At 42.7% G+C, this 24,530-nt stretch overlaps 1 protein-coding gene across 4 annotated transcripts in view; it reads left to right on the plus strand.

The window, feature by feature from the left end:
- The first annotated feature begins 2,943 nt into the window (after positions 1–2,943).
- osbpl9 (oxysterol binding protein-like 9) overlaps positions 2,944–24,530 on the plus strand; it is a 46,060-nt gene continuing 24,473 nt past the window's right edge. The window contains exons 1-6 of one of the 4 annotated variants that reach the window (XM_085399349.1): positions 2,944–3,096; positions 6,964–7,014; positions 13,417–13,495; positions 20,512–20,588; positions 23,972–24,067; positions 24,418–24,465. In XM_085399349.1, the coding sequence (XP_085255475.1) occupies positions 2,986–3,096; positions 6,964–7,014; positions 13,417–13,495; positions 20,512–20,588; positions 23,972–24,067; positions 24,418–24,465 (462 nt within the window). In that variant the 5' untranslated portion in view covers positions 2,944–2,985. Of the gene's footprint in view, positions 3,097–6,963; positions 7,015–13,416; positions 13,496–20,511; positions 20,589–21,577; positions 21,943–22,895; positions 23,078–23,971; positions 24,068–24,417; positions 24,466–24,530 lie in introns of those variants that run through there. The other 3 variants (XM_085399348.1, XM_085399351.1, XM_085399350.1) reach the window with 3 other exon arrangements.

Below are 24,530 nucleotides of genomic sequence, written 5' to 3' on the forward strand. Positions count from 1 at the left end.
TCTGACTGAAGAGATGTATTTCAAGGCCCATCCACCCAGATCTGATTATCTGCTTTATGAATGTATTCTTCTGTTCTCAACCTGGTTGAATGTTCAACTGCGTGTCTCTTTAATCCCTTAAGGTGCCATATTCTTTTTTCCATTTAACTTACTGGCCCATACTTTGTTTCGATCACACTAAATAAGTCCAGAGATATCTGCTCTGTTTTTTGAGCACAAGCAGAATTGTGTACAGCACATACACAACTTGTATTATTTTCCTTTTTGTTTGTTTCCTTTCTTTGGTTCTCATATTTATGTACACTGGATACAGCCTCGATCTCATTGGTTCATTGACACATGCTCTGTACATGTAAAATTGTAAACACTGCTGCAAGTCCGTAACACTTTTAATGCCTTTCAATGGCATGTCTTTTTTTTTTGTGGTGCATTTCATCCTTTAATTTTTCTTCTTATTGTGCGTCAGTAAAATTGCCCTTTTTTGCCAAACAGGATGCTTTTAGACGAGCTGATTTTTGTGCATTTAAAATAACATGAAATGAAAAATGCCACCTTTCTTCACAATTCTTGGTGCCTTTTTGTGAAACAATTTGTCCACTGCGAGGACTCACAGAATGTTCAAGTCCCTCATTAAAACTCATGCGTATGTTTCGATTTCAATGACATCGTTATAATCCTGTCACTGCACTGCCGGTTTCTGTCATTTGGAGGTTAACGGCCCGATGCCAACATGTGCTGTTTGGCCATATTGGATATTTGCCAGTTGGTGTCAGCATTTGTAATAAATGCATTAAAATTTAGAAGAGATGTGAGAAACACCCTTCAACCACGTTATGAATGTTGATATTCTATATCTTGTCCACCAGAGGGTGCTCTGCGAATTTCATGTTGGCAACACAGCATAAATAAATACATGAACAGATTACCCCAATAAATGCTAAGGAAATATTTTTAGTTCTGTGTGTCTGAAAGAAAGAATATTGGATCAACAATTGTATCAGTCGGATTCTATTTGGAAAATCTGTAACTAATGGGGTTTATTTGTGGCTGTTAGCGCTGTTAGCGCTGTTAGTCCGGTCACACAAATCTGCCTGATCTGATCACACTTCAGTCTAAAACCTTTAGAACTGACTAGCACCAGATTGGCCTTAGTTCCTCTTTACTTTGTGTGATACGCCTTTTTAGATGGTGAAAGAAAAAATCCTGAAATCACGCATTTCTTTTCCAAACAGTTTTATTTATTTTATTTTTTAAGGATTCAATTGTTGATTGTCAGCGAACTGATTTCGTACCAACTCACAAGCCTGATCTCAAGACCAATGCTGTTTAATATTTAAGCCTGACCACAACATTTTTGCTCATCCTCAGTCCTTTACATTGACTTTATTTATGTTTTTTGACTGCATTGATCCTGTAGATCTGTTTATTTTGTCTTCTCATGTCTCCCTGTTGTGGAGTACAGCTCTGGAGAACGTGCGTACGTATCAATATACCAAAGGCCGCGTCTTCAGTTGTATGAGTGCAATGTAAAATCAACACACAGACACACCGTAATGAAATATGTGAAACTAAACAGGGATGAAAAATGGCAGATGTTAACATTAACTTTTTTATTGTACAAAATATATATTTTGTGTTTTGTTTTTTTTATTTAAAGCTCACATTATATTACTGTGAAGTTTTGCTTATCAGTGTTAAGCCTATTGTAAATAATAAAGATATTGATGAATATTGTTTGGTTTGTGGTTTATTTGCAGTAAATTTCAAGTGGAACAGACGATGTTAGCCAAGTGTTGCTAATATGAGGGCCATTTGTTATTTGGGGTTTTCTCTTTTTTATCTTAGGGTCTATACCTTACAACACAAAGCGCCTCGAGAGAACTCTTGTTGTGATTTGGCACTACATAAATAAAACTGACTTGATTTGAATTAAATCTTTCTGTGTAAAATATGCTGCTCAAAAGCTTAAGGAACACTTAAAATTACACATTGGATACAGATCAATAAAATATTCAAGTTGAAAATCTTTACTGTCAAGCAGCAGGCCCTGTCTCTATCAACTCTCTTGTACACCGTCCTTTGGTTTGGATGGCTGACTCCAGGTGTATAAACTCATCGAGCTTCACTACCTCTACTCTTTCCATGTTTATCGTTCAGCCTTTCTCCCTCTCATTCACACACGTCTTCTATCTCACTCACACTGACTTTATTCTCTCTTCTCTCCAGAGCATGCCTCCACCTCTCTAGGCTCTCTGCCACCTACTCCCTACCCTTACTAACGTTGTCTGCACACACCATAGTCCACAGAGACTCCTGTCTGACCCAGGGGCTTTTTGTATGCCCCTCACGATTCCCATTGTCACCCCCACCCTTCTGCAGCACCCATGCACCGTTCTGTTTTTGGTGTGCCACCCCAATATTTTAAGTGGCCCCCATATGGCCACCCCTATGAAAAAATTCTGGATGCGCCCCTGGTCTGGCCTGTCCATCACCATGGCAACCAAGAAGGGACTCAGATCCAATCCCTGTTGTATTACAACCATCATACATGTCCTGCAACTCTCTCTACTGTTCTCCATCAGCACTGTCAAAGCAAACATAGCATCTGTAGTGTATTTGACTTTTTCTGTAAAAAAAATAATTGATGAAACTAGGACAGCATAGCAGACACTTAAAATGAACTCCGGTAATTCACACGTTTGTGGATATAAAAAAAAAAAGGTAAGATTCAATAATATAATAACAACATCTTTATCAAAATCACTGGAAACGACTTTTACTTGGATGATTATTTATTTATTTATAGTTTTAGTCGTTTTGTGTCAGAGCATGATCTCCTGGTCAAGTGACTACTCTTACTTTATTTTCACTGAATGCTGAATGTGATGAGCGTCATCATCATCATCAGAACGATAATCTTCCTCATACCATGACGCCTACCCCACACCATATCCGACTCCTCCCCGCCCAGAGCCTGTTGTAAAGATGGCGTCCATCATGGAGGGGCCGCTCAGCAAGTGGACCAACGTCATGAAAGGCTGGCAGTATCGCTGGTTTGTTCTGGACTACAATGCCGGCCTGCTGTCGTACTACACGGTACGTTCATCTCGGCTGCGATTGTCAGCATGTCTTGCTCAGGAGGTTAGACTGTGGAAGTTGCGGCTGGTCGTCAGCAGAAGTGGGAGAAGGGCCTTGTGTTTGTCAGGAGTTGGGAGTCTCAGCTGGCAAAGCGAGGCGAGTCTCTGTTGGTGACGGATGCGTACGTTGGCCAATAGCAGAGGCTTTCGAATGCTAACTGACCAATCGGGTGATAGCATTTTTTGCCCATGCTTCTGCAATTGCGGCTAGCTAGCACAGCTACACGCTAAAACCCCACAGTATTCACGTAGAGATAGTTATGGATCGTTTAAACTGTCAGGGGAAATGAAGAGAGAAATGTGTGTGGATGCGTGAGAGGCGACCTTTGTTCTGATAGTTAACCAAGCGAACAGCGTTCACTAGTTTCCTTAAAGCCATAAAGCTACACTGCAAAGGTAGAGAGTGGCTGCTGGTTAGTTAACCTCACCGGGTGTTTGAGCAGTATATAATGTGGACTGTAAACCAGGCAAAAGTTATAACCGGTGAAACAAGCTGTAGGGAAGAGCGAGTGCCGTCCATTCCTCTGACAGAGTGAAAAAGAAATCAATGTACTCTTGTTCACATGGAGAGCGATTGACAGTGTTATTCTGAAGGGATGAACACAGTAACCTGAGCTGTCAGGTAACCGTGACTGCAGTTAGTGTGCTGAATTATAGTCGTCACCATGATAGGAGGAGGTGTGAGAAGAATCTGCCAACAGGATCTCAAATAATCCTGATTGGCGGTCCAACATTGTATTGATGGCATGTGTGTTGTCTTGTGGGTCTTTGATCAGTTTGTTGTAGGGCTGCTCGATTATGGCAAAAATGATAATCACGATTATTTTCACTGAAATTGAGATCACGATTATTTGACGATATTTATTTAACCCTTTAAGACCTACCATAGAACCAAGTCCGCCAGAGCTTATATTATTTTTTTACATGTTGTAGTGCCATTTGTGGGAGCATTTCAAGTTGCTATACATCAATACAACTGTTATAGCCCAAATTTTAATAATATGTCTGCATTAAGTCCATAGTAACTACATTAATTGCAAAAAAGCGCAATAAACTACAAAAAAAATTGAAAATCGTTTTTGGTTTTTTTTACATATATTTCTACTTGGAGAAATTTAAGAGGTTTATCCCTCAAAACTTTAAATACAAAAAAGTTGCAAAAAATAGTTTACAACAACAGGAAATTTATTTTGAGTATCTTCATAGTTTTATTTTGGAGATACACCAATTTTTATATATACTGCAGGAAAAACAAAAAACAATCCTATGATGCAAATTTGCAAAGAAAACAGCATGTGCATCAAAATAAACTATTTCTAGCAGTGCAATTCGAGTTCTAAGCATCACGGAATCTATTCAGAAAAGTCAAACATGACTTATAAAAACACCAGTATAGGCTTTTAAGGCCTACAAGTAAAAAACTACATTTTCCGCGAAAATGACGTCACTTCCGGTTTCGGGCAGGAAATGCGACAGTTCACGTTGACGTCTTTTTCAATGTGGGAAGTGTTAAGAACAGCTGATCAGATCGGCAAAGTTTTTCTGGAATATTATGTTTTTGTTCCTGCAAGCGCTTTTTATGCAATTTTTGCAAAGCTTTATGTGGAAGCAAACCGTGACTTAGGACAAGCTGATGGCATAAGATGTAAAACAAAGATGCAAAACAAATTATTGCGCTAGCTTACATGGTTCAGGTTCTACAGGGATTTAAAAATAGTTACACAAAACAGAGCATGCTGCTCTGACTGGCTTTAAAGGGTTAATAATAACAATGTATTGAATAATGACTTTAAAAAATAATATAAAATAGTGTGCAAATACTGATAACAGTGCAAATGTTTGCAATATAAGAAATAAATGAAAAATGTAAACATCTATGTTTAGTGAACTTTGCAGTGTTGCTCTGTGGTGCAGCTACGACACCGTAGCAAAGTTTACACACTGTGTCTACTTGATCCACGTCTGACTCCGCGAACCCATAATGTTTCCACACCACTGAAGTTTTTTTTTTACCTCTTTTTTCAACCAAGGCAGTCACTCTCCTGTCCAAATAACTTCTGCTTAGCTTTCCGAGCTTCCCTCGGGTCCTCTTAATTGTTGTGATGCGTGTTCGAAATGCAGAGAGGTGCGCTCGATTTACCACACGGAGCAGCGCAAGAGTAAAGCATGAGGGAGGGAGGGGCTAATAATCGGCTCAGTCATTTTTAATGATCGTTGAAAGCCCAGATCGTAATCGTGATTAAAATTCGATTAATTGAGCAGCCCTAGTTTGTTGATTCTCTGTCCAATATATCCGCTACAGTTGTGATCAGGAGTTTACACACAACTTATTTCTTTAAGAACTTTAAAATACAAGAACTTGAATTTATCTAGGATTTTCTAATCCACACTGGGCCAAAAATACACATAGCGGCTCGAATATATACATACAACCCGACTATTATTTGGTTAGATGTTTCTTGGTGAGTTGCACCTTCACCAGACACTTTTGGTAACCATCAATAAGCTTCTGGCATAATTGTGGCTGGATATTTTTTAACTCTGCAGAATTTGAATACATATTGGGGCTACCACCACCATGCTTGACAGTTGGTACAATGTTCTTAGGTTTGAAAGCTTGACCTTTAGTCTACAAAAATAAATCTGTAATAGTGGCAAAAATAATGACCATTGCATCCAAACAGCTCAATTTTCTTTTTCTTCATTCGGTCATAAAACGTTTCTCTAGACACCATTTGGTTTGTCCGTGTGGGCCACTGACAATTTCAGTTGAGCTCGAAGGTGTCGACTTCTTGGTCAGCGCTTTTACACTTCATGGCTTGAATCTTCATGGTTCTTGAACATCCTGAGCAAGCGTCACTCATCTGAGGGTGACAGGGTCTTCTTCCGTAGGTTAGTGAAGTGCTGACAGAACTGAATAATTTGTATTTATATAGTTTTTTAAAATGATGATCTTGGAATCTGCAGTTGTCTACAAATGGCTCAAGTGATTTCCAGAGCTGACTTTGCTATTGTTCTGAATGTCGGTTCATCCAGTGAGTGTCAAAAAATGTATTTTTTATCCTGGTAAAGAGAAATCTCCAGTTTAGTGTATCGTGATCACTCAGGAGAAGTTATCAGACACACACTGTAGAACCTTCAGCCCAACTTATTCCAAGATCAGAGAGAGTGTATGTATGTATTTGACATTCATGCGCAGGGTGAGTGTGTGTACTGGCTTTGATTTAGCGCTTTTATACTCTACCTGAGCACTTTTTGCAACATGCCTCATTCACAAGCACACGATTTTTTTTCTATGCTTTTTCTACTACAGTGCTTTCTGTCTAACATTCACACACATTTATGCTCTGATGGATATATCGGAGAGCAACTCGGGGTTGGTGTCTTGCCCGAGGGTATTTGGCACGCAGACTGGAGCAGTCAGATCAATTAGTAAATGACCTGCACTCCCTCCTGAGCTACAGACACCTCTACTTCTGCCTGTATTTGCATCCCTGTTTTGCTCATGTCCAAATTTATTCTGAGTGTTATTCATTTCAACAAAAAGTAAGAAACTTTTTTAAAGTAACTCTAAAAATATGGTTAACATGAATTATTAAGCCACGACATCAGTCACATTTTCTGCCATTTACTTTTATTATTTTAGGAGAAATCTTCTCTATTTTCTTATAATAAGACTTTTGGAACTTCTGGACTTTTGAAAGTTGTTGGAATTATTGAAATTTCCGAACATAAACATGTAAAAATGTGCTTGCATTTAAATGCACATCATGTTCTCATACTTTAAATGTTTTGATCCCTGACTGTTTGTTTTATTGATTCACAGTCAAAAGACAAGATGATGCGAGGATCCAGAAGAGGCTGCGTACGACTCAGGGTAAGAGCCTCGAACCCTTCGTGATAGTTTTCCTTAAATGTATCCTGTGCGTCCTTGCTTACCTGCTTTACCTTTGTTTCTGGTTATCTGACATTAGGGCTGGGCCATATTATACCGTTCACGGTAATACCGGTATAATGTTAGGCAACGATAGGAAAATGAAATATCGCGATAGAATATGAGTAAAACACGCATGCGCAGTGCCTTTGTTTTCATACGCACATGGCCGATTGTTGAGTGAAACAGATGAACCAGAATTGGTTTGTAAAAATGGTGCAACTTCCGTGATGTGGAACTGGTTTGGTGTTTGTCTGTCAGATACACGACAAAGCACATTTTTTTGCAGAACATGCAAGCGGCCGTCGGACTAAGATGCCCTTAAATCTGGGAGTAATCTGGGTCCTAAACTCCGTATTCTTCAGGTCAAACGAAAACTGCAGCATCACTGAGAGTTAAAAACTGTCTAAATTCTTTCATCTTTAATAAAAACGATCAGCGTTGCTGCTTTACCAGGTGTAACTATAAAGTTTAACTTCCAGGCATCCATGAAAACAAAATGTATTACATTTAACGGAGTTAGAAGCTAGCAGGAAGCTAGCGGAAGTTAGCTCGCTAGTTTCGCTAGTTACCTAAGCATGATATTGCATGTTCTGACTGAGAGATTTCTGAAAAAAATCAAACGTACAGCTCTGCTATCACTTCCAACATAAATGAAGACAGGAAACTAAACAGCAGTGACGTTTGTAGGGTTACTGAAGTTGGGCTAGCTGGTATATAATGATGTGCTACGTGATCGCTAGCGACACAGCTATGTTAGCATAACATAAACAGTGAAGCTGAAGGACGAACACTAACACTTTTCCACTTATAAAAGTTAACGTTAAGGTTCCTCATGGTTAGAGACAAATGTAATCGCATGGCAGGATGCTGTAAAAGGACCAATCTTCAGTCAGGAGAACAACTGAGATAATCCATCCACAATACGAGGTTAGTCATTAATATACTGCAACAACATGGGAATAGAGCAGCTGCCAGAGAATTCAACATTAATGAATCAATGGTACAGAAGTGGAGGAAGCAAGAAGAATGAGTTTAATAAAGTTTGATTTATCTGACTGCTTTGTTTCGCTTAATGTGCCTTATAATCCCATGCACCTTATGGTCCGAAAAATACGTACTGCACACTGCAGTTTAATGTTGCAAAGCACCTCTTTTTAACTTCAGTGGATATTATACATGGTTATGCTCAGTATATGTCAGCCTATTTCTACTGGAAATGCCTTTTGGTTAAACTTTCAGCAAGGAATTTGCATTTGCACTGTTACATTTTTATAAAGCTTTAATGTACATAAAAACTAGCTTCTTGTTTAAGTGAAAATAAATGGAAGGTTGTCTGTTTGCGCTAGTAATGTTGTGGAGTTGTATTTTGTCTCGCATCAATTATATCGTCAGTTATATCGTTATTGCAAATTTTCAAATATATATCGTGATAAATATTTTTGGCCATATCGCCCTGCTCTATCTGACATGATTTGGTTTGACGGGTCTCTGTTTGTTGACGTAGTTTGACGAGTTTCACATACTCATAAATCTGCTGCTACGTTCCAGTAAAGCACTTCTCCTTTTCTGAGGACTTTCAGTTTTGGCTGCTGTCCACTAGATAGCAGCAGTTGTCATACTTGTGTGTTTGTTTCTTCTTCATAACAAGGGAGCCTTGGAAGAATGAGCTTTCTTTTTATAATTGTGAATGTCTAAAGACATGAAGGATAAAAAGCAGAACTATGTCTGTTGACCAATAAAAAGGTTAAAAGAAAGTGTCTGGTTGCTTTTTGCTCATCGTGCTGGTTTGCTGCGTTTGAAAGTAAACCTGTTTGTCCTTGGTTTGTGAATTCACTGTATGTTCTAACATGACTGGGATCAAAGGTTGAGTTGAAGTAAAGTTTGCACACTCGAGACGAGGGAGGAGATTGTTGATGTGACCAAAACAGAGCTTCTTAGTCTGGCCTTGTTGTCCGTATCTACGTAGCCATTTTATACACTTCTAACCTTTAGACTTCCTGGAAGCTGCACATCAACATATTAAGTTTCTTGTGTTTTCAGTTGGCTGGTTGACTTAAAAAATAGGAGAAAGTTGATTATTTTAAAAATAAGCACTCACTATTTTAGCCAGGTAGGACCGAAAAGAGGAAGTATCTTCTGAAACTATCTGTACAGAGGATCCAGTTTCATGTACTCGTATGTATTCATGCAGTAATGGCAAATGAGATTGTAGAAAACTATCAGATTAAAACCCTGAACAAACTCTTAACGAGTCACTCTGCTTTGACCCGTCTTAAATAGCAGCAAAGTCATATCCTCCGATGTAGCGTTATACTGGTTGCAGGGCATTTTCCTTCAATTGAATATTCAGTGGTTTTGCAGTGAAAGTCAACATTATTCTGTGATAATGAAATAGCAGTCAACATACATGATGTCGTTTGTTTCAAACATTTTAATCAGACAGGATGTAGGAGAGTGCATCCCCATCCTGAACTGTGCTAATGCTGTCAACACACTTCATGACTGGGTTGCATTATCCTGATTGATTATTTGGTCAATACCCTCTCACTCCACAACGTCCTCAATTGTCAGACAATCGCCGGTGCTATTTTTATAAAGAGAAGCACCATGTCAGTCGTTCACTACCTGTGAAAAACGCCCTGTCCAAACCCAGTGGTGACTGCAGTTTAGTACATTTACGTCATTAAATTAATTAAACTCTTGTCAACAAAGTCATTGTTGTGGCTGCGTGTTATTAACCCTTGAGCAACGCTGTGTAGTTTTAATATCACAACCAACATGTTATTAAATCTAAACACTGTCAGACAGCCTCTCTGGCTAGGCTGGATGTTGCGTCCAGTTTTGTGTTTACTGATGTTTACTACACTTTCACACAGTATGTTTATATATTTGGTTTAACAGGAACTATATGATGGTGGAGTTTTCCATGTCTATAAAATTCACTGGCCACTTCATTAGTTACACCTTGCTGATTCAGCAGGGTGCAGGTAATGGTGCTTGGAGATTTTAATTCAATACAGGTTTATTTATATCACAACAATGGTTACCTAAAGGCTCTTTATACAGCAGTGTAAAGAGTTTGCAGTATTTGGGAGAAAAGCCCAACAGTCAGACAACAAAGGAAGAGAGGAAGAAGCCTGTGGTAGACCCAGGCTCAGGGAGGGGCATCCATCTGACCGGTGGGGGTGAGAGGAAGAAGAAAAGAGAAAGGACAACATGGGAGACAAGATAGAAGACGCATGTTCAGGATATGCTACAGTGGTATATGAACATCTGTCGATGCATTACTGGAAATCCTGTTCAAGTCTTAAGAACAACAAGTCAGCATTCATTCTGAGAGTGAAGTGCTCTGTTAGGCTGATATGATACTGTAAGATATGATAGGGTCTTATCTTTGTATGGGAGGAAACTTAAATTTAACTGGGAAGCAATAAAGAAAAGTGAGTGTGAGAGAAATATGGTCTGTCTTTCTTGTGCCTGTCAGCACTCTTGCTACAGCGCTTCGGACTCACCGAAGGCTTTTGTAGGATGTTTTAGAACAACCTGATAAAAATGAATTGTAGGAGTTACTGTTGAAGAAATGAATGCATCAACTAGTTTTTCAGCATCACTCTGAGATGGCTTTTTTAATTTTAGAGATATTTTACTGTTGAAGAAAGCAATGCTACATGTTTGTTTAATATACGCGTTGAAGGATCTGATCAAAAATGACTCCATGATTTTATACACTGTTACTGGAGGCTGTCACGCCATCCTGAGCATGAGTATCTCACTAGGCAACATGTTTATATGATTTTTACAGCCAAATATAGTCTGATAACTCTACTGCTCTCTTTTAGTGGCTTAGTGGTATAAATACAGCTGCATTAAAAGTGTGTGGGACGTAGCCTGTCAGTAAATCAATCGTCTTTGACGTGGTAGCATTAACGTGTGATAAAACCTCTCGATGGGCTTGCAGGGATTCTAACGAACATGTCGATGCGTAAGAAATTATTGAAGTCGGTTTGGAAAGGTTGGTTTTAATATCAGCAGTTACTAAAGTTGCTGTATTTAATCCGTATGGATGTAAATGTTTCTTTAATGGTTAAAATTATTTGTAAATACATTAATTAATTACTCGTTTAAGTTGAAGGAATAGTCAGCTCAGCAGAGCTCTGACTGTTTGTTAGCCTGCCCACATTAATGCCAAGAAACCTGCCATTGTTCTTATTTTCTTTAATCAGTGATAAATGTTGAGATCACCTGGTTCATGAAGAGCTTTTTATAGACCAACAAATGATTGGTTTCCAGGCCAAATGAAGATTTGCTCGCAAACTTCCAACTACTTCAAGCAGCACATTTGAGTTATGCCAGAGAAGTTGTTGCCTTCATGTTTTTAGAGGAACATCAGTGTCCAAGGTCGTCCACAGTGAGGATGGAGCTGTATTAAGAGATAATCGACCTCTATGAAAATCAGGTTTTGGTAGCTGTTCTGCATTGAGTTGCTATTGTTGATGGTATGAAGAACATGCCATGAAGGGAGCACTTCTCTAAATTATTTAGACCACTTTCAGAAAAACATCTTGTCCACTGAAATTGTTTTCCTAGTGCTGTGTAGTCCATTATTACAATATTAAGCTTATGTTAACTGAGAAATCAAAAATAAAGAGGTGTGGAGCAGCGCCTGGTGTGGTCTCTGCTGCTGCAGCCCATCTCTTTCACGGTTTGACGATCACAGACACTCTCCTGAATACTTTTTACCCATTTTCTATTTTTCAGACCATTCTCTGTAAACTCTGGATGTGTGAGAAAGTCCCAGCAGATAAGCAGCTTCTGAAATACTCAGACAGCCCATCTGGCAACAACAATCGTGACACATTCAAAGTAGTTTAAATCCTCTTTCATTTTGATGCTCGGTTTGAACGTCAGCAGGCTGTCTTCATCATAGCTACACTGTCAAATGCTTTGAGCTGCTCTTGGCAATTACAGGTGTACCTAATAAAGTGGCTGGTGCATGCAATGCAGTTTTGCTGCACTTAGGGTTGCAGGTATCATCTGTCACATTTGATAAGGGCTGGGTGTCTGTATCCGTTTCATTATGCGTTTCCAGACACGTGCATACAAATATGAATCTCTTGTCAGTGACCTGTTTTTTAACTATTTAGTTTTTAATATAAGACAAATTAATATTAATTTACCTGTAATATTACAGGTTTACAACACATCACAAGATACTGTACAATGTCTGTGAAGGTTCTCAGTCATCCAGGTCATTGTAGTCGAAGGAGCTTGCAAAGAAAAGCGTCTGGACTTCTTTAAGTTGCTTGAAGACGTTTCACCTCTCATCCGAGAAGCTTCTTCAGTTCTAAGGTCAAATGGTGGAGAGTCATCTGACCTCAGGAATTCGCATGATAAGGTGGGGCCAGGTTTCACAATGAGCTCACCCGAAACTCTGGCTGATTGGGACCCACACCCAGTTTCACACCTTGGCTCAGGCGATTAGAGGATCATCAGTGGGTCCTTTTGTCCCTCTGTGGGGGGAAACTCCCACTGGGTTTATATCTGGGACTCTCCACCATTTGACCTTAGAACTGAAGAAGCTTCTCGGATGAGAGGTGAAACGTTTTCAAGCAACTTAAAGAAGTCCAGACGCTTTTCTTCGCAAGCTCCTTTGGATACTGTACAATCCAGAAGCCCTCAGAACAGAGACGTGTCCCTGAAAGTCAGTTCAAAGCAATGGCACAGACTTTATAGAGGTTGTATAAAATAAAAATGTAAAAAACAGAGTTTTTCAGGGGTCAACAAACAGATTTTACAGCTGTTTTATCCACCCCTTACAGAGATTTGCTGTGTAAGCAACCTCTGAGTCACACGCCCTGTTTCTGTTGCTAGGAGCTAATGCCCCAGCCAGCCAGCAGGCCGTTCCTCTGCAGTTCCTTATTTCCTTTTTGGCTGCTGCTCCCTGGTGTACTTTTTCTCTCTCTCCACCCTTCCCTGCCTTCCTCCTCCTTCACTCTCCCAAATCCCACCTCCTCCCCTCCCTTCTTCTCTACCATGTTCCAAAAGACTGCACTCATTTTTGTGTGTCTGCGAGAGAGAGAGAGAGAGAGAGAGAGAGAGAGAGAGAGACGGTGATTTATTTTAGTTTTTGAGGAAAAAGATGACGAGGCAACAGGAAATTGAGCTTTTGAAGAGAAGAGGGTGAGCTGCTGAGAATGACTAGGGTTGATTAATAAATGAGAGCCAGTTGGGGACATGTTGAGGGCACGAAGATCGAAATGGAAAGTGGAGTATGACGTGTCCCTGTCTGACTGCCTGCTTTTCCCGTTCTCTCTCTCCCCTCCTCTCTTTCTGTTTGCCCAGGGAGCTGTGATCGGCATCGATGACGAGGACGACAGCACATTCACCATCACTGTGGACCAGAAGACTTTCCATTTCCAAGGTGAGGCGTCCCCCCGGTTAATTCTGCTCTCTTACAGCCCCCCTCTTCTCCTCTATGTAGTCCTCTGTGAATGCTTTGCATTCAGCCATGCTGTCCATTTGCTCTCTCACTCCCTCTCTCTCCCCTTCCTGCCTTTTAACGTCTTGGATTGGTTTGCTCTACTGCCAGCAGACACGCACACACTGGCATCTACACAATCTCAAAGCATGCTGCAAGCGTCTGAGCTGTTTCTCTCTTCCTCTTCGAGCTCTGAAGTTGGACTGACATATTTCGGTAAACAAGATTTGTTCCACTGCGAGCTAAACAGATTCCTTTGGAGCAGAAGAAGCAATTAAGACTTCTTTTTCCCTTCAGCTGTCTCCACTGCAGCTGAAGAGGAAGATTGCTGCTTATGTGTCTCTGCAGTTGAGCCACTGGGAATAATAAGGGGATACTGCTGAGCTCAGGTCTCTTCTTGCTGCTGCTCCTGCTGCTCGCCTTTCGCCGCACCGCTGCTGCCGTCGCTCGCTTTCTAACAGCCGGTCGCTCCGTAGGGACAGGATTGGCTCCCACCTACAGCATCGCCCCCCTCCCTCGCGTCCTGTCAGCCCCTTCCTCCTTTTGACAGGGACCCATCCTGTTCAGTACACCGCAGACACCTTTTTTACCCTGTCGCTCCGCCAGGTCTTTAACTAACCTCCTCTAACTTTGGTTCATTTCCGCCCTTCCATTTGTCCATTTGTGTCTGTTTCGCCACCACCAAATCCCTGCACACTTCACTACCAGCATCCCCTTTCACCTCCTTCCTTGAGGGTCACCAGCCACAGTCCATGGGCCCCCCGCCCTTCTCACCTCCTCCATGCCCTCTCCTATGTCTGTGTTCCGAAGCTGTATGCTGTGGTTCTACAAACGCAAGGGTAAGGAGAAAACCACGACGTCAGCATGCATGCTAGCCCGGGGCGAAAGGATCGCAAGGAGGCGTCGTCTGTTTGTCTTCTGGGATGTACGGTCAGGGTGGAGCAGTGCGCTCCGTGGTGCATGGTAGAAAGGGTTTGCAGTCGAGGTTCAAGGACAGTTCAGACTACGACTGTTTAGTCACTGTCCGCGATGAGGTAACGTTCGTATGCACAGTCCTCAGATGTTTGCACAAACTCGCTGTGTTATTTTAGAAAGGGATGTTTATGTTACTGGTGTTGCTGGTTCGCTGTGGAGACGTCGTTTTGTCTCCCTCGGGACAGTAACTCGCATGCGGATGTATTCATCAGTGAATAATGGCTCAAATATCATTGTCTTTATTTAATCTGGTGCTTTTCTGCAGCTGATGTTTGTCAGTCAAGATGCATTTATTTTTATCTGAGTTAACTGAGTGTGTGAGCAGGAGATGCAAATTATATTCTAATGAGAGCAAATCAATCATCAGTCAAAGAGGGAAATTTCTGCGCGTTCAGCGACAGTGAGACACCGAAGGTTTCTGCCGTTCGAGTTAAACCTGTCGATTTGAAAGCAGCGAATCCTCCCACGGTCGTCTTTTTGTTTGAGTGAAAACAATGAAAAGTTGATGCAAGACACATCTGCTTTCCAAATACCCAGCGGAGGACTGAAGTGTCTCATGTGTCTCCGCTGGCAGGACGAGCAAAAAATTGGCACCGAACATGAGATTTTGCATCAGCTGTTAGCTGAGATATCAAGAGGATGTCGGGCAGGACTAGTTTCTGTGTTGCTGTAAAACGATCCTGGAGTAAGAGTGTTATGCAGTCGGTCTCACAGGACTGGCAGCAGCATCTCAATGGGCCAGTGTGTGCGTTTCCTGGTCATGGATGGTGCGCCGGTGTAAAGAAACGAGCGAGAAACTGAGATTAGAACTTATATTCAGAGCGATGCTTTTCCTTTTATCCCTGCAGTCAAAACTGCTCATTTCTAAGCTGCACGCTGCTACTGCACAGTCCATATTACAGGTTAAATTATAGTTCTGAGCTCACAGTCCACTGTGCTAGCCTGGAGTGCGGCTCTGCGCTCCTTCTATTTAGAGAAACATCCATTATTCATCAGCCTCTCTCCCCCGGCGGTGCATCATAGCTGCCTGTGAGAGCCCTTTTCCTCATTTCCCCTCTTTGCTCTTTGCTGGCCTTCTGTTATCTGCTAAAGCTATCTGTCTTCTCTCTCCCAGTCGGGCAGCACACGTCCGGGATGAGAGACCTCTGTGTGTTCTCCGTCTTGTTCTGTCTCTCCTGGGCCCTCCCTCACCTCAGCATCACCTGCACTGTCAGCTCTGTCCTTTTGTTATACGTTTTGTTCACAGCTTTATCTTCATTTCGACCTCTCTGTTATTTCAGGAATGAAACCGGTGTTTGTGTCAGGTTGAAAAGTCGCCAACGCTCATCTTCTTCTAATCTTCATTAAATGAGCAAAGTACAGAGTACTTTCCCACCAATCCACCTTCGATTAAGTAACCATTCAGAAGATTTCTGCACCACGCCGGGGGAGCTACAGGGTCAGAGTATTGGCAGCTTGTAGTCTAGCATCAGCCTTCTTGCTCAGACATGTGACCAGTCGTCTCATAGCATGTCTGAGGATAGCAGGAGGAGAAAGAAGTGGGCTGAATAATTAACACGGGGAAAAAGGAGCAGCAGCATAACGAAGAAGTGCTGAGCGTCATAAGCAGACGTCACTGACGGTTTAACATGAAGTCCTTGGGTTAAAAGTACAAAACTGGACATGATATTTGTCTGTGTTGGTTGTAACTGCACATGCACCATCTGTCGTGTGTCTACTTGTCTGTGAATGGCATTGTTTACAGTTTAGGTGACCGTAACTTTGTTTATATACTCAGCTGGAGCGGTTTTCCGGTCCGCGGGGCCGGACTCATCAAGTCACAGAATTGCTTTTTTTTTGTTTTTTGTATAGTTGTTCATGTGGATAGTATCCTGGTCTCCTTAAGGGACAACGTAAGCGTTGTTGTTTTGGGTTCGGCACAAAATCCTTGCACATCCAGTTCTTTCATTTTCCTGATTGTTAGATAAGGAAAAACGGTTAAAACCACAAGAATCGAGCTTAAAAGTAGTTTGGAAACCACTTAAAGTTGGCCACATCCCCGGAGAGTCAAATACACAACCATTCAGCAGCTGCTCGGTGCATGTGGGGAGGGATTCATTGAAAAACTCAGTTACAGTGATATAATGATGTTGTGCAATCAGCAGGATACTGTAAAGAAGCTTGCAAAGATTTTCCTGCATTTTGAAGGATAACAGGAGGGAAAAATAATGTGTGGCATCAAATTAATCATATTATTGAATTCATCTGTTTTCCCAACTTTTCACTTAGTCTCTCCTGTACACATCGGTCGATCCGCAGCAGGTACTTTAGCGTTCGTGAGACGAGCTGTATCCTGTGGAAAATTCTACCAACACATACCCTCCTTTGTAAATATGTTTTTCTAGTATCGGTTCCTTTTGCTGGATGTGAGGTGATCTCCGCTGTGTGTGGAACTGTGCACCGCTGCTACATGTGTGGAAACTCGTCTTTATTTGGCAGCAGCATTTGGGGATCTTATTTTTAGCCGTTAGATTTTGCAGTGATTTCTGTTCTGTGTGGGAAAGTTTGTGGGTTTTCCTCTAATATTTGCAGCGCGTGCGAGTGGCTGACCTGAAGCTTGCTGGTGTGAGGTGCGGTCCCTCCCGTTCGTGCCTCTGATAGCCCTGCTGGGCCTCGCTGCCATTGCCCAGCTTTCAGTAACGGGTTTGGTCTGCACACTTTGCTGTGTTGTGACAGTAGCAGCTGAGCTGTCAGACTGTTTCGTTTATACAGGGTGGAAACGGCATCGTAAAACTTTAAGAGCGGGTTTAATGGCAGATTTGTGGACAAAGCATTTAACTTTCAGACTTTTGTCCTTTTTGTTCGGTTAAATTTGACGATACTGCAAAACTGCACGACTGGAATCCCCAAATTTCCTTAATTATTATCTTTATTTTATTTAAGGATATGAATTCAAACACATACTATAGATGCTGCTAACATTCACTGAAAACATTTGCATATTCAGTTTTGTCTTTTTGTTTTCTTTTTCCCAAAACTTCTGGAAATTGTTGAGAAGGAGGTCGAGTCATTGTCTGAATGTCCTCCCCTCACACGCGTCTCACAGCAGGAGGCTGCTTGCGTCAGCTGCTCCTGAGTAGAGCACATGGCGGTCGCTCATTGTAAATTCACTGCACGATTACCTGCTCTTTTCTCACCTGGACACAAATGGGAATAACGCAGATATTGTACTGGGGAGCTTGCAGGTTAAAGATTGTTTAACGAGGCGGGCTGTTGCGTGCTCCCTTTTCTGTGTCACGTGTTTAAATTCTACAAAACGTGATTGTTGGTGGAGTATTAACAAAATAGGTTCCTGTCAGGTGGATGAATAATGTGCTCACACCTCCTTGGCAAAGCAAATCACAGCTCCAGATGTGAATCAGTAACTAGGACAAAGATTGGACTTGTGACACAGTTCCTGTATTAGCTTTTCTTGGATGGCCTGGCTGTCGTGAGTAGAGCTGAACAACATTAGCTGCAGCAGATCTGTTCCCCTGCAGAGTCGGAAAGCGAGAGGGCAGCGAGGTGCTGTCTGAGTGGATTGGCCCGAGCCTCGGCTGCCGTTTAATGTCTTTAAAAGCTTTCCTGTTGTAGCACTCCTTAGCCTGCTCATCTGCTGCTCTGTCTTGTTTCCAGCTCAATGAAAGATGACTCTTACACAGGATGGAGTTTAGGAGCTAATTCAAGGACATATTTAGTTCTTTGTTAACAGCTTTTGGAGATTGATTGGAGACTGTATTGATTACTGTCCTCACCTGGAACATTAGCTGCTTTTTCTGTCCGGTCTTTGCACCTGACCTTTTCCAGCAAATTTCTGGTTTTATGTTTTAAGCCAGTTAACACGGGTGTTTTCTTTTTGTTTTGTTAAATGGTTCAAATGATTCACAGGTCAGTGTTTTGTCTGCATATAATACACAAGTCTACACGGGTCTAGAAATAATGCTAAAGATGAGACATTTTGACAGGCATTTTTCCACCAACAAGGGGATTCCCAAAGAGGTTTGTGTGGAAACTTGGCATATCTCAGCATGGTGTGCAGTGTGTCCTTAAAAATAAATGAAGTGCAGGACTAAAAACGTGTCTGCAGCAGACGAACAGAAAGTCCTGTCCTTTAGAAACAGACAAACATGCATCTGACCCATCTACTGTTTGCTGAAGTCTCTCTGTGGGTGTCAAGAAGACGATCTGAAGATGGCACAGAAACTGGACTAAAGATCGTTGGCGACGGGTCTTCTGGAGTCGTGAATCCAAATTTGTGTCTGTAGCGATCTGTAATGGTAGAGCTATTGAGGGCTGCCAAAATTAATGGAACTGTCAGATTTGGATGCAGTAACACCTGGAAAGCATCTGTTTGGCTGCAGCTCTATTTTTCAGCATGACAATGATCCCAAACACTCGCCCAGTGCAGTAAAAGCTCACCTGGATAGAAAAACACTGTCAGCCATAGACTGGTCTCCTCAGAGCCGCGTGGGGTCATATTGACAGAAATCCACCAAAGGGAGCCATCACCCAAAAGCTTGAATGTCCTGCAGAAATATTCCTATTGTATAAACTCTGTGGGTTTTTTGCCTTATATACTGTAGTTCCATATATGTTTACACGTTTCAATAGATTTCTGAACCTGTTTCCCATTTTCTTAGCAAAAAGTAAACAGATTGGCTCAGACTTGGCACAGTGCTGTACAGCTTTAGCACCCATCCACTTCAGTTCATTCCGTGTCTTGGCAGGAAAATGCAATATTACGTATGCCAGTGGCAGGAAAAAGCATCCAGGAGCCTTTTGCAGTGTGTACTGCATGTGCCAGAGCCTGTTCTGGGTCATTGGTTAATGTCGCTGTCTTTGCTCTGAGGGTGCAGCCTCACTCTGCTCTGCTTCACACAAAGATGAGAATCAGTACTGTGGCAGCACAGGAAAGGAGCTGTAAGTCCTCATTTTTACAATTGCCATAAAAGTTGGTCACTTTTATGGTATTGATTCAGCCATTACTGTCATGCAGACAAAGATTTTATGTCTGAATGAGTTAAATATAGTGAAGCGTATTTAAAAAGCTTCAGTTTTAATGTCTGTCTGTCAGACTCCTGCCTCATTGGGCATAATGAAGGTGGCGTGGCAGGAGGCCGCCCCTCCCTGAGCCTGGTTCTGTCGGAGATTTCTTCCTGTTAAAAGGGAGTTTTTCCTTCCCACTGTCACTAAAGCGCTCGCTCAGCATCTGTCGTTGTGATTTGGCGCTGTATAAATAAAATTGAACTGAATTCACTTTATAGGCCTCAAACGCCAATAAAACACCTTTTAAAAACTCTGACTGGCTCACACAAAGGAGAAAGAAACTGTGCACCTTTTGTTGTTGAGCAGTTTCGTGTAGTTGCACACTTCCTTCTAAACTGTAAAACATTTAGTGGGTGTAGTTCCTCTATGAAACCGCGCACCACGAGGTTAGTAGGTTTGGGCAAACCGGGTCATGATTTCCAGAGAGACAGAGTTTTGTTGTTGTTTGTTTTTTTGGTACTGTGAGCACAAAGACCAAGTCCCATTTAGTTCCATTATATTCAGTGGAAGGCTCAAACATGCATAAAGATTCATTCAAATTCAAAGAGGCTTTATTGACATTTATGTTAATGTAATTTAGACACAGACCTATAAGCTCTGATGAATACTCTGATTAGAAGGGAAAGTTTGACATTTTGGGCGGCATGAGTTTGGTTAAGGATCGGTACAGCTCTCATGTATGGCACGGGGAACAGTTACCAGAATATCTCTTGGTTGCTGTCACCGAATGACATGAGAGAAATAAACCTGTAAACATGTTTTCGCTGAAACTTTCTAGGTGAATATTCAGTGTCCCTCACTGCGTCACCAGTACTCATGTCATCTTAGTGCTCTCATTACTCTTTTCTTTCAATGGGCTTCAGATGGTGTCAGATGGAAAACGTGGCTCACTGGGTGTGTCTCTGTGTTTCTGTCCTCAGCCCGAGATGCAGACGAGCGGGAGAAGTGGATCCACGCCTTAGAGGGAACTATCCTCCGGCACACCCTCCAACTCCGGGTATGAAACCAAGCGCTTCTTTGGATGTGTGTCTTTCTGTCTAATCCACTGCAGTTAACAGAGGAGTTGTTTGCTCCGTGGATCCTCTGGTGTTTGCCTGCCATTTATACAAATTCCCGTCGCACAGTTCGTATTTCCGAACTCGAGCGTGCCGCTCTTTGTGATACCTGAAGATGATCCTGGTTTAGATGAAGAGGTAAACGAGTTTGAAAACCCTGCCATGAAAATAATATCAGAGCTTTCACTGCAGTCTGTATTTGCATAAACTACACCCGAACACTCGTGATGGATTTGAATGGGCTTTGCAGGTTATCAGCACTTTAAGCTTTACGAGTATTGCTCGTATCTGTTTTTTCCTCAAGAGAGCAGAGCTGAAAGATAATTCACGTCTGTATTAAAGGGAAAAATGCTGACATTTGCGTCATCGTAGGCTGAGGATGTTTGGAAATACGTGGCCAGTCTGGACAGGTTTTAGGAGCAGGCTTTTAAGTTTAATGGAAAGTCTGCTCAGCTGCTGACCTGCTTGCTGCCATTTTTGTCCCACCGGCGTTTATATCTGTTTTTATGAGTGTAGAAATTGCTCCTCCTGCCCTGCAGTTGTTTCTTTGCTCAACCTCTTTCCCTGCTCTCCTCCCTCAAAACAAACCTTCCGCTATGCTCCCTCCCATCCTCATCCAGATACGCTTCTTCCTCCTCATCGCCTCTCTTCATCCTCATAACCAAGCTTTGCTCTCCCTCCCACCTTTCTTGTTCTGCTCGCCCTCCCTCTCTCCCTTTGGTGGCAAATCCGTTTGATGTGCTACGCGTGTGCCTGCGTGCTCGGTGCGGACACACATGCATGCGCACACCTATGCAGCGCTGCTGTCGAAGCATCATGTGACCCAGCTACCCAATCCAAGACCCGGTTGCTCAATCGGCCAAACATCTGCCTCGGCTGTCTCAGCCAATCCCCGTGGCTGTTAAAGCTCGTGCCTCTCAGCGCTTGCTGTTGGTTTGTGTGTTTTCTCGTCCGCCTGTGCGAGAGGAAGTGTGGCTTTCCTGTCAGGGCAGGGTCCTGGATTAAGTCGGCTCAGACCCAACGCTTAGCTGATAACTGCTGCTGAAGCCCCGCTAACAGTCTGAAGGCTGCTAGGGTTTACGTTGGCACACCGCAGTGGGGAGCAAAGGGAGGAAATTGTTTTGTTTGTCTGTGGTGCTGAAGGAGGAGGAAAGAATGTGACTTCAGCTGAGCTGGCGGTTTGTAGCTGTGGGGAAAACAGAGATACGGAGGCAGAGAAAGCGACCTTGCACTCTGCTAAATGGACTGAGAGATGCACTGGCTTATTGCAGCATGTCTATTGGAGCACAGCACCCAGTAAGTAACAGCACACAGACGGGCAAAAGCCCCGCTGCACCAGAGCGAGGGGAGAAGCTACGCGGCTGCAGCGCCACTGGGACAGCAGCATTTTTAAAGTGGGTCACGCTGAGTGGAAAGACAAATAGACAGGGGAGGGAGGGGGGAGTGTGCGAGGGCAGTGTTGTTTGTAAAGTCTGCTCTGTGGGTGTGGGGGGCGGGGTGGGTTGTTGTTTTTCTTTTTTTTTTTTGTCTTAATTTAACACTGGAGGCCACGCTTAAACCTCCCTGCTGCTGTGTCACAGGGATGGACAGTCTGCGCGCTGCAAACGCGTGGGAGTGGAAGTCTGGGAGTATTTCCAGAACAGGGCAGAAGTGAGCACTACAGTGGCTGTTTATAAACCAACCACCTGCCTCTGACTTTCTGCTCCCAAACGTTAAAAGAAGAAAGAAAAACACTTCCCCTGTGTCACGTGTGTTGTCAAAACAGGACGCATCGTTTGCTCGGTGGTAACAGAGCGCCGGGCTGTTCTGCAGGTAGAGTCAGCTTTAAATACACATGGAGGAAAGTAGAGTCTTGTTCACTTCTGTTCTTTGACTTTTCACGCAGTGCAGAGTAAACGTCGAGGCTCAGGTGGTTCATCTCTAATCGGTCTTGTAACACTTTACTGTGAAATTAGTTTCCTGTAGAGATTTTCGCTCCGACTTGTTTCGCTGCGTGTCGCTGGTATCCTGATGCGATGCCTTACTGGAATAATACTCCACTTACATGTTTCCAGTGTAGCGAGTTATCCGGCAAGTTTCTTCAGGATTTGTGCCAGTCTGGGTGAAACCCCCCAAAGACGCACAGCAACAGCCTTTTTTCTTCTTCTTTGTTTTCTCTTTTTTTCGCTCAGGCCTTCATGCAGACAGCTACATTTTCCCCTTTAAGCTGAACAAGCACCTTTGATCCTTTTGAGGAAGTTTGCCCTCATAGCTTCATGGCTGCTGAGTGTATATGTTTTTCTGAAGCTTAAACTTCACCGACTTTGTGTTGATGGCTTTTCTTCACTTTCCTATCGGAGCTCATTCGTTTGCAAGAAAACGCGCCTCAAACTCGCGACGCAGCTGGACTCTGCAACATGGCAGCTCCAAAGCAGCAGTGACACCCACCACGGTTTGATAAGAGTTTGACTTCTGACAGCAGTTGTTTCGTTTTGACAGAGCGGCTTTTCAGGTGTTGTGCGTTTTTCCACGTAACTGCTGTAAAGTGGTAAAGTGCGTTGACACACGCCGTTAGTCATCTCCTGAGTCCGCTGGCTTGACGTAGGGCGGGTGTTGTGTGTTCGCGGGCACTCGGTGTCCTTGCTGTTGACAGCCTCGGTGATTAAATGGGGGTGAATTATTTATTTTCCCCCGTTTTCCTGTCTTTTGGTTTTGTGTCACAGCTTACTGGATTGTTCTGGGTGCTTTGGTGGGTGCGCACAGACAGGCAGACAGATGCCTGGTCACGTCTGTTCTGCCAATAGTCTAGTAATTACCTTTTAATGGCTATTATGTAACAAAGTGTGTGTGTGTGAAGTCTGGGGGCCGTTAAAGGAAGCTAATTAACAAACAATGAATTTGAGTGCACCTCAGCCCGTAACCGAATGCTCTCCGGTCATGAGTCCTGATTTCAGCTTTGTTTCAGGGCCTGAAACGAGTTGGCCTCCATCAGGCAACCAGGCAGACCTGCTGGCCTTTCATGTAGACGAGCCTTTAAACAATAGTACTCATGTCTCCCTCACTACGGTACCTTGCTGGAAAATTCTCCTGAACTGTTGATGTTTCTCTCCACCGTTTTGTGTAACAGTTTATAAAGCCTACCTGACCAGGAGGCGATGGATATGAGAGGCTTTCCCCCCTTTATTTGTTTGTTTTTTTGGTAAATGAACAGATAAATATGTGAATACACGGCCCTGGATTTATGGACTGTGGTTTTGTGCTTTACTTTGAATATGCAAATACCTTTTGCAACACCTGCGTCGAGGACTGCACCGATGCTCAGCTGTGTTTCTTCCCTTGTCTTTAGGAGGCTGAGACGGGATTTGTTCCTAGTGTTCAAGACTTTGACAAGAAGCTAGCTGAAGCTGACGCCTACCTACAGATTCTGATTGATCAGTTAAAGGTAGGACACGACGGAAATCCACACCGTGAGGTAGATATAGATGTTGTAGATTTCAGTGGCTTCTCATCCTATATTTATAGATTGAATCTGTGTCAGCGAGCATTTCCTTGTCTACTTTTCGGTAAAGCAGAAGTTCTTGTGAGTAAGATTTGTGGTGACAAACCAGATAACTGTATTTAAAGAAAGTAGACACTGTCTCCAGCATCTTAAGGAAACCACGTAACATGTCCTTCCTTAGATAAGCTCTCAGTAGTTTTCCACTGTGTCATCTGTACAGTCATCTGACAGTGGAATAGCTCTTATTCCATGTTTCTGTTTTTTAACCTTTCTTTCATCTCTTGTCCACACAGCTGTTTGATGAGAAGATCAAGGACTGCAAAGAGGATGAATCACGCAGAGTGAGTATCAGCAGCGCAGCTCTGTCCTCGCGTCTCGCCTCTCCGGTCCAGCATCATTAGAGCCG

Source organism: Rhamphochromis longiceps, linkage group LG23, assembly GCF_057381845.1.
Source record: "Rhamphochromis longiceps isolate RC_006_pf linkage group LG23, R_longiceps_female_GT1.1, whole genome shotgun sequence".
Lineage (NCBI taxonomy): Eukaryota > Metazoa > Chordata > Actinopteri > Cichliformes > Cichlidae > Rhamphochromis > Rhamphochromis longiceps.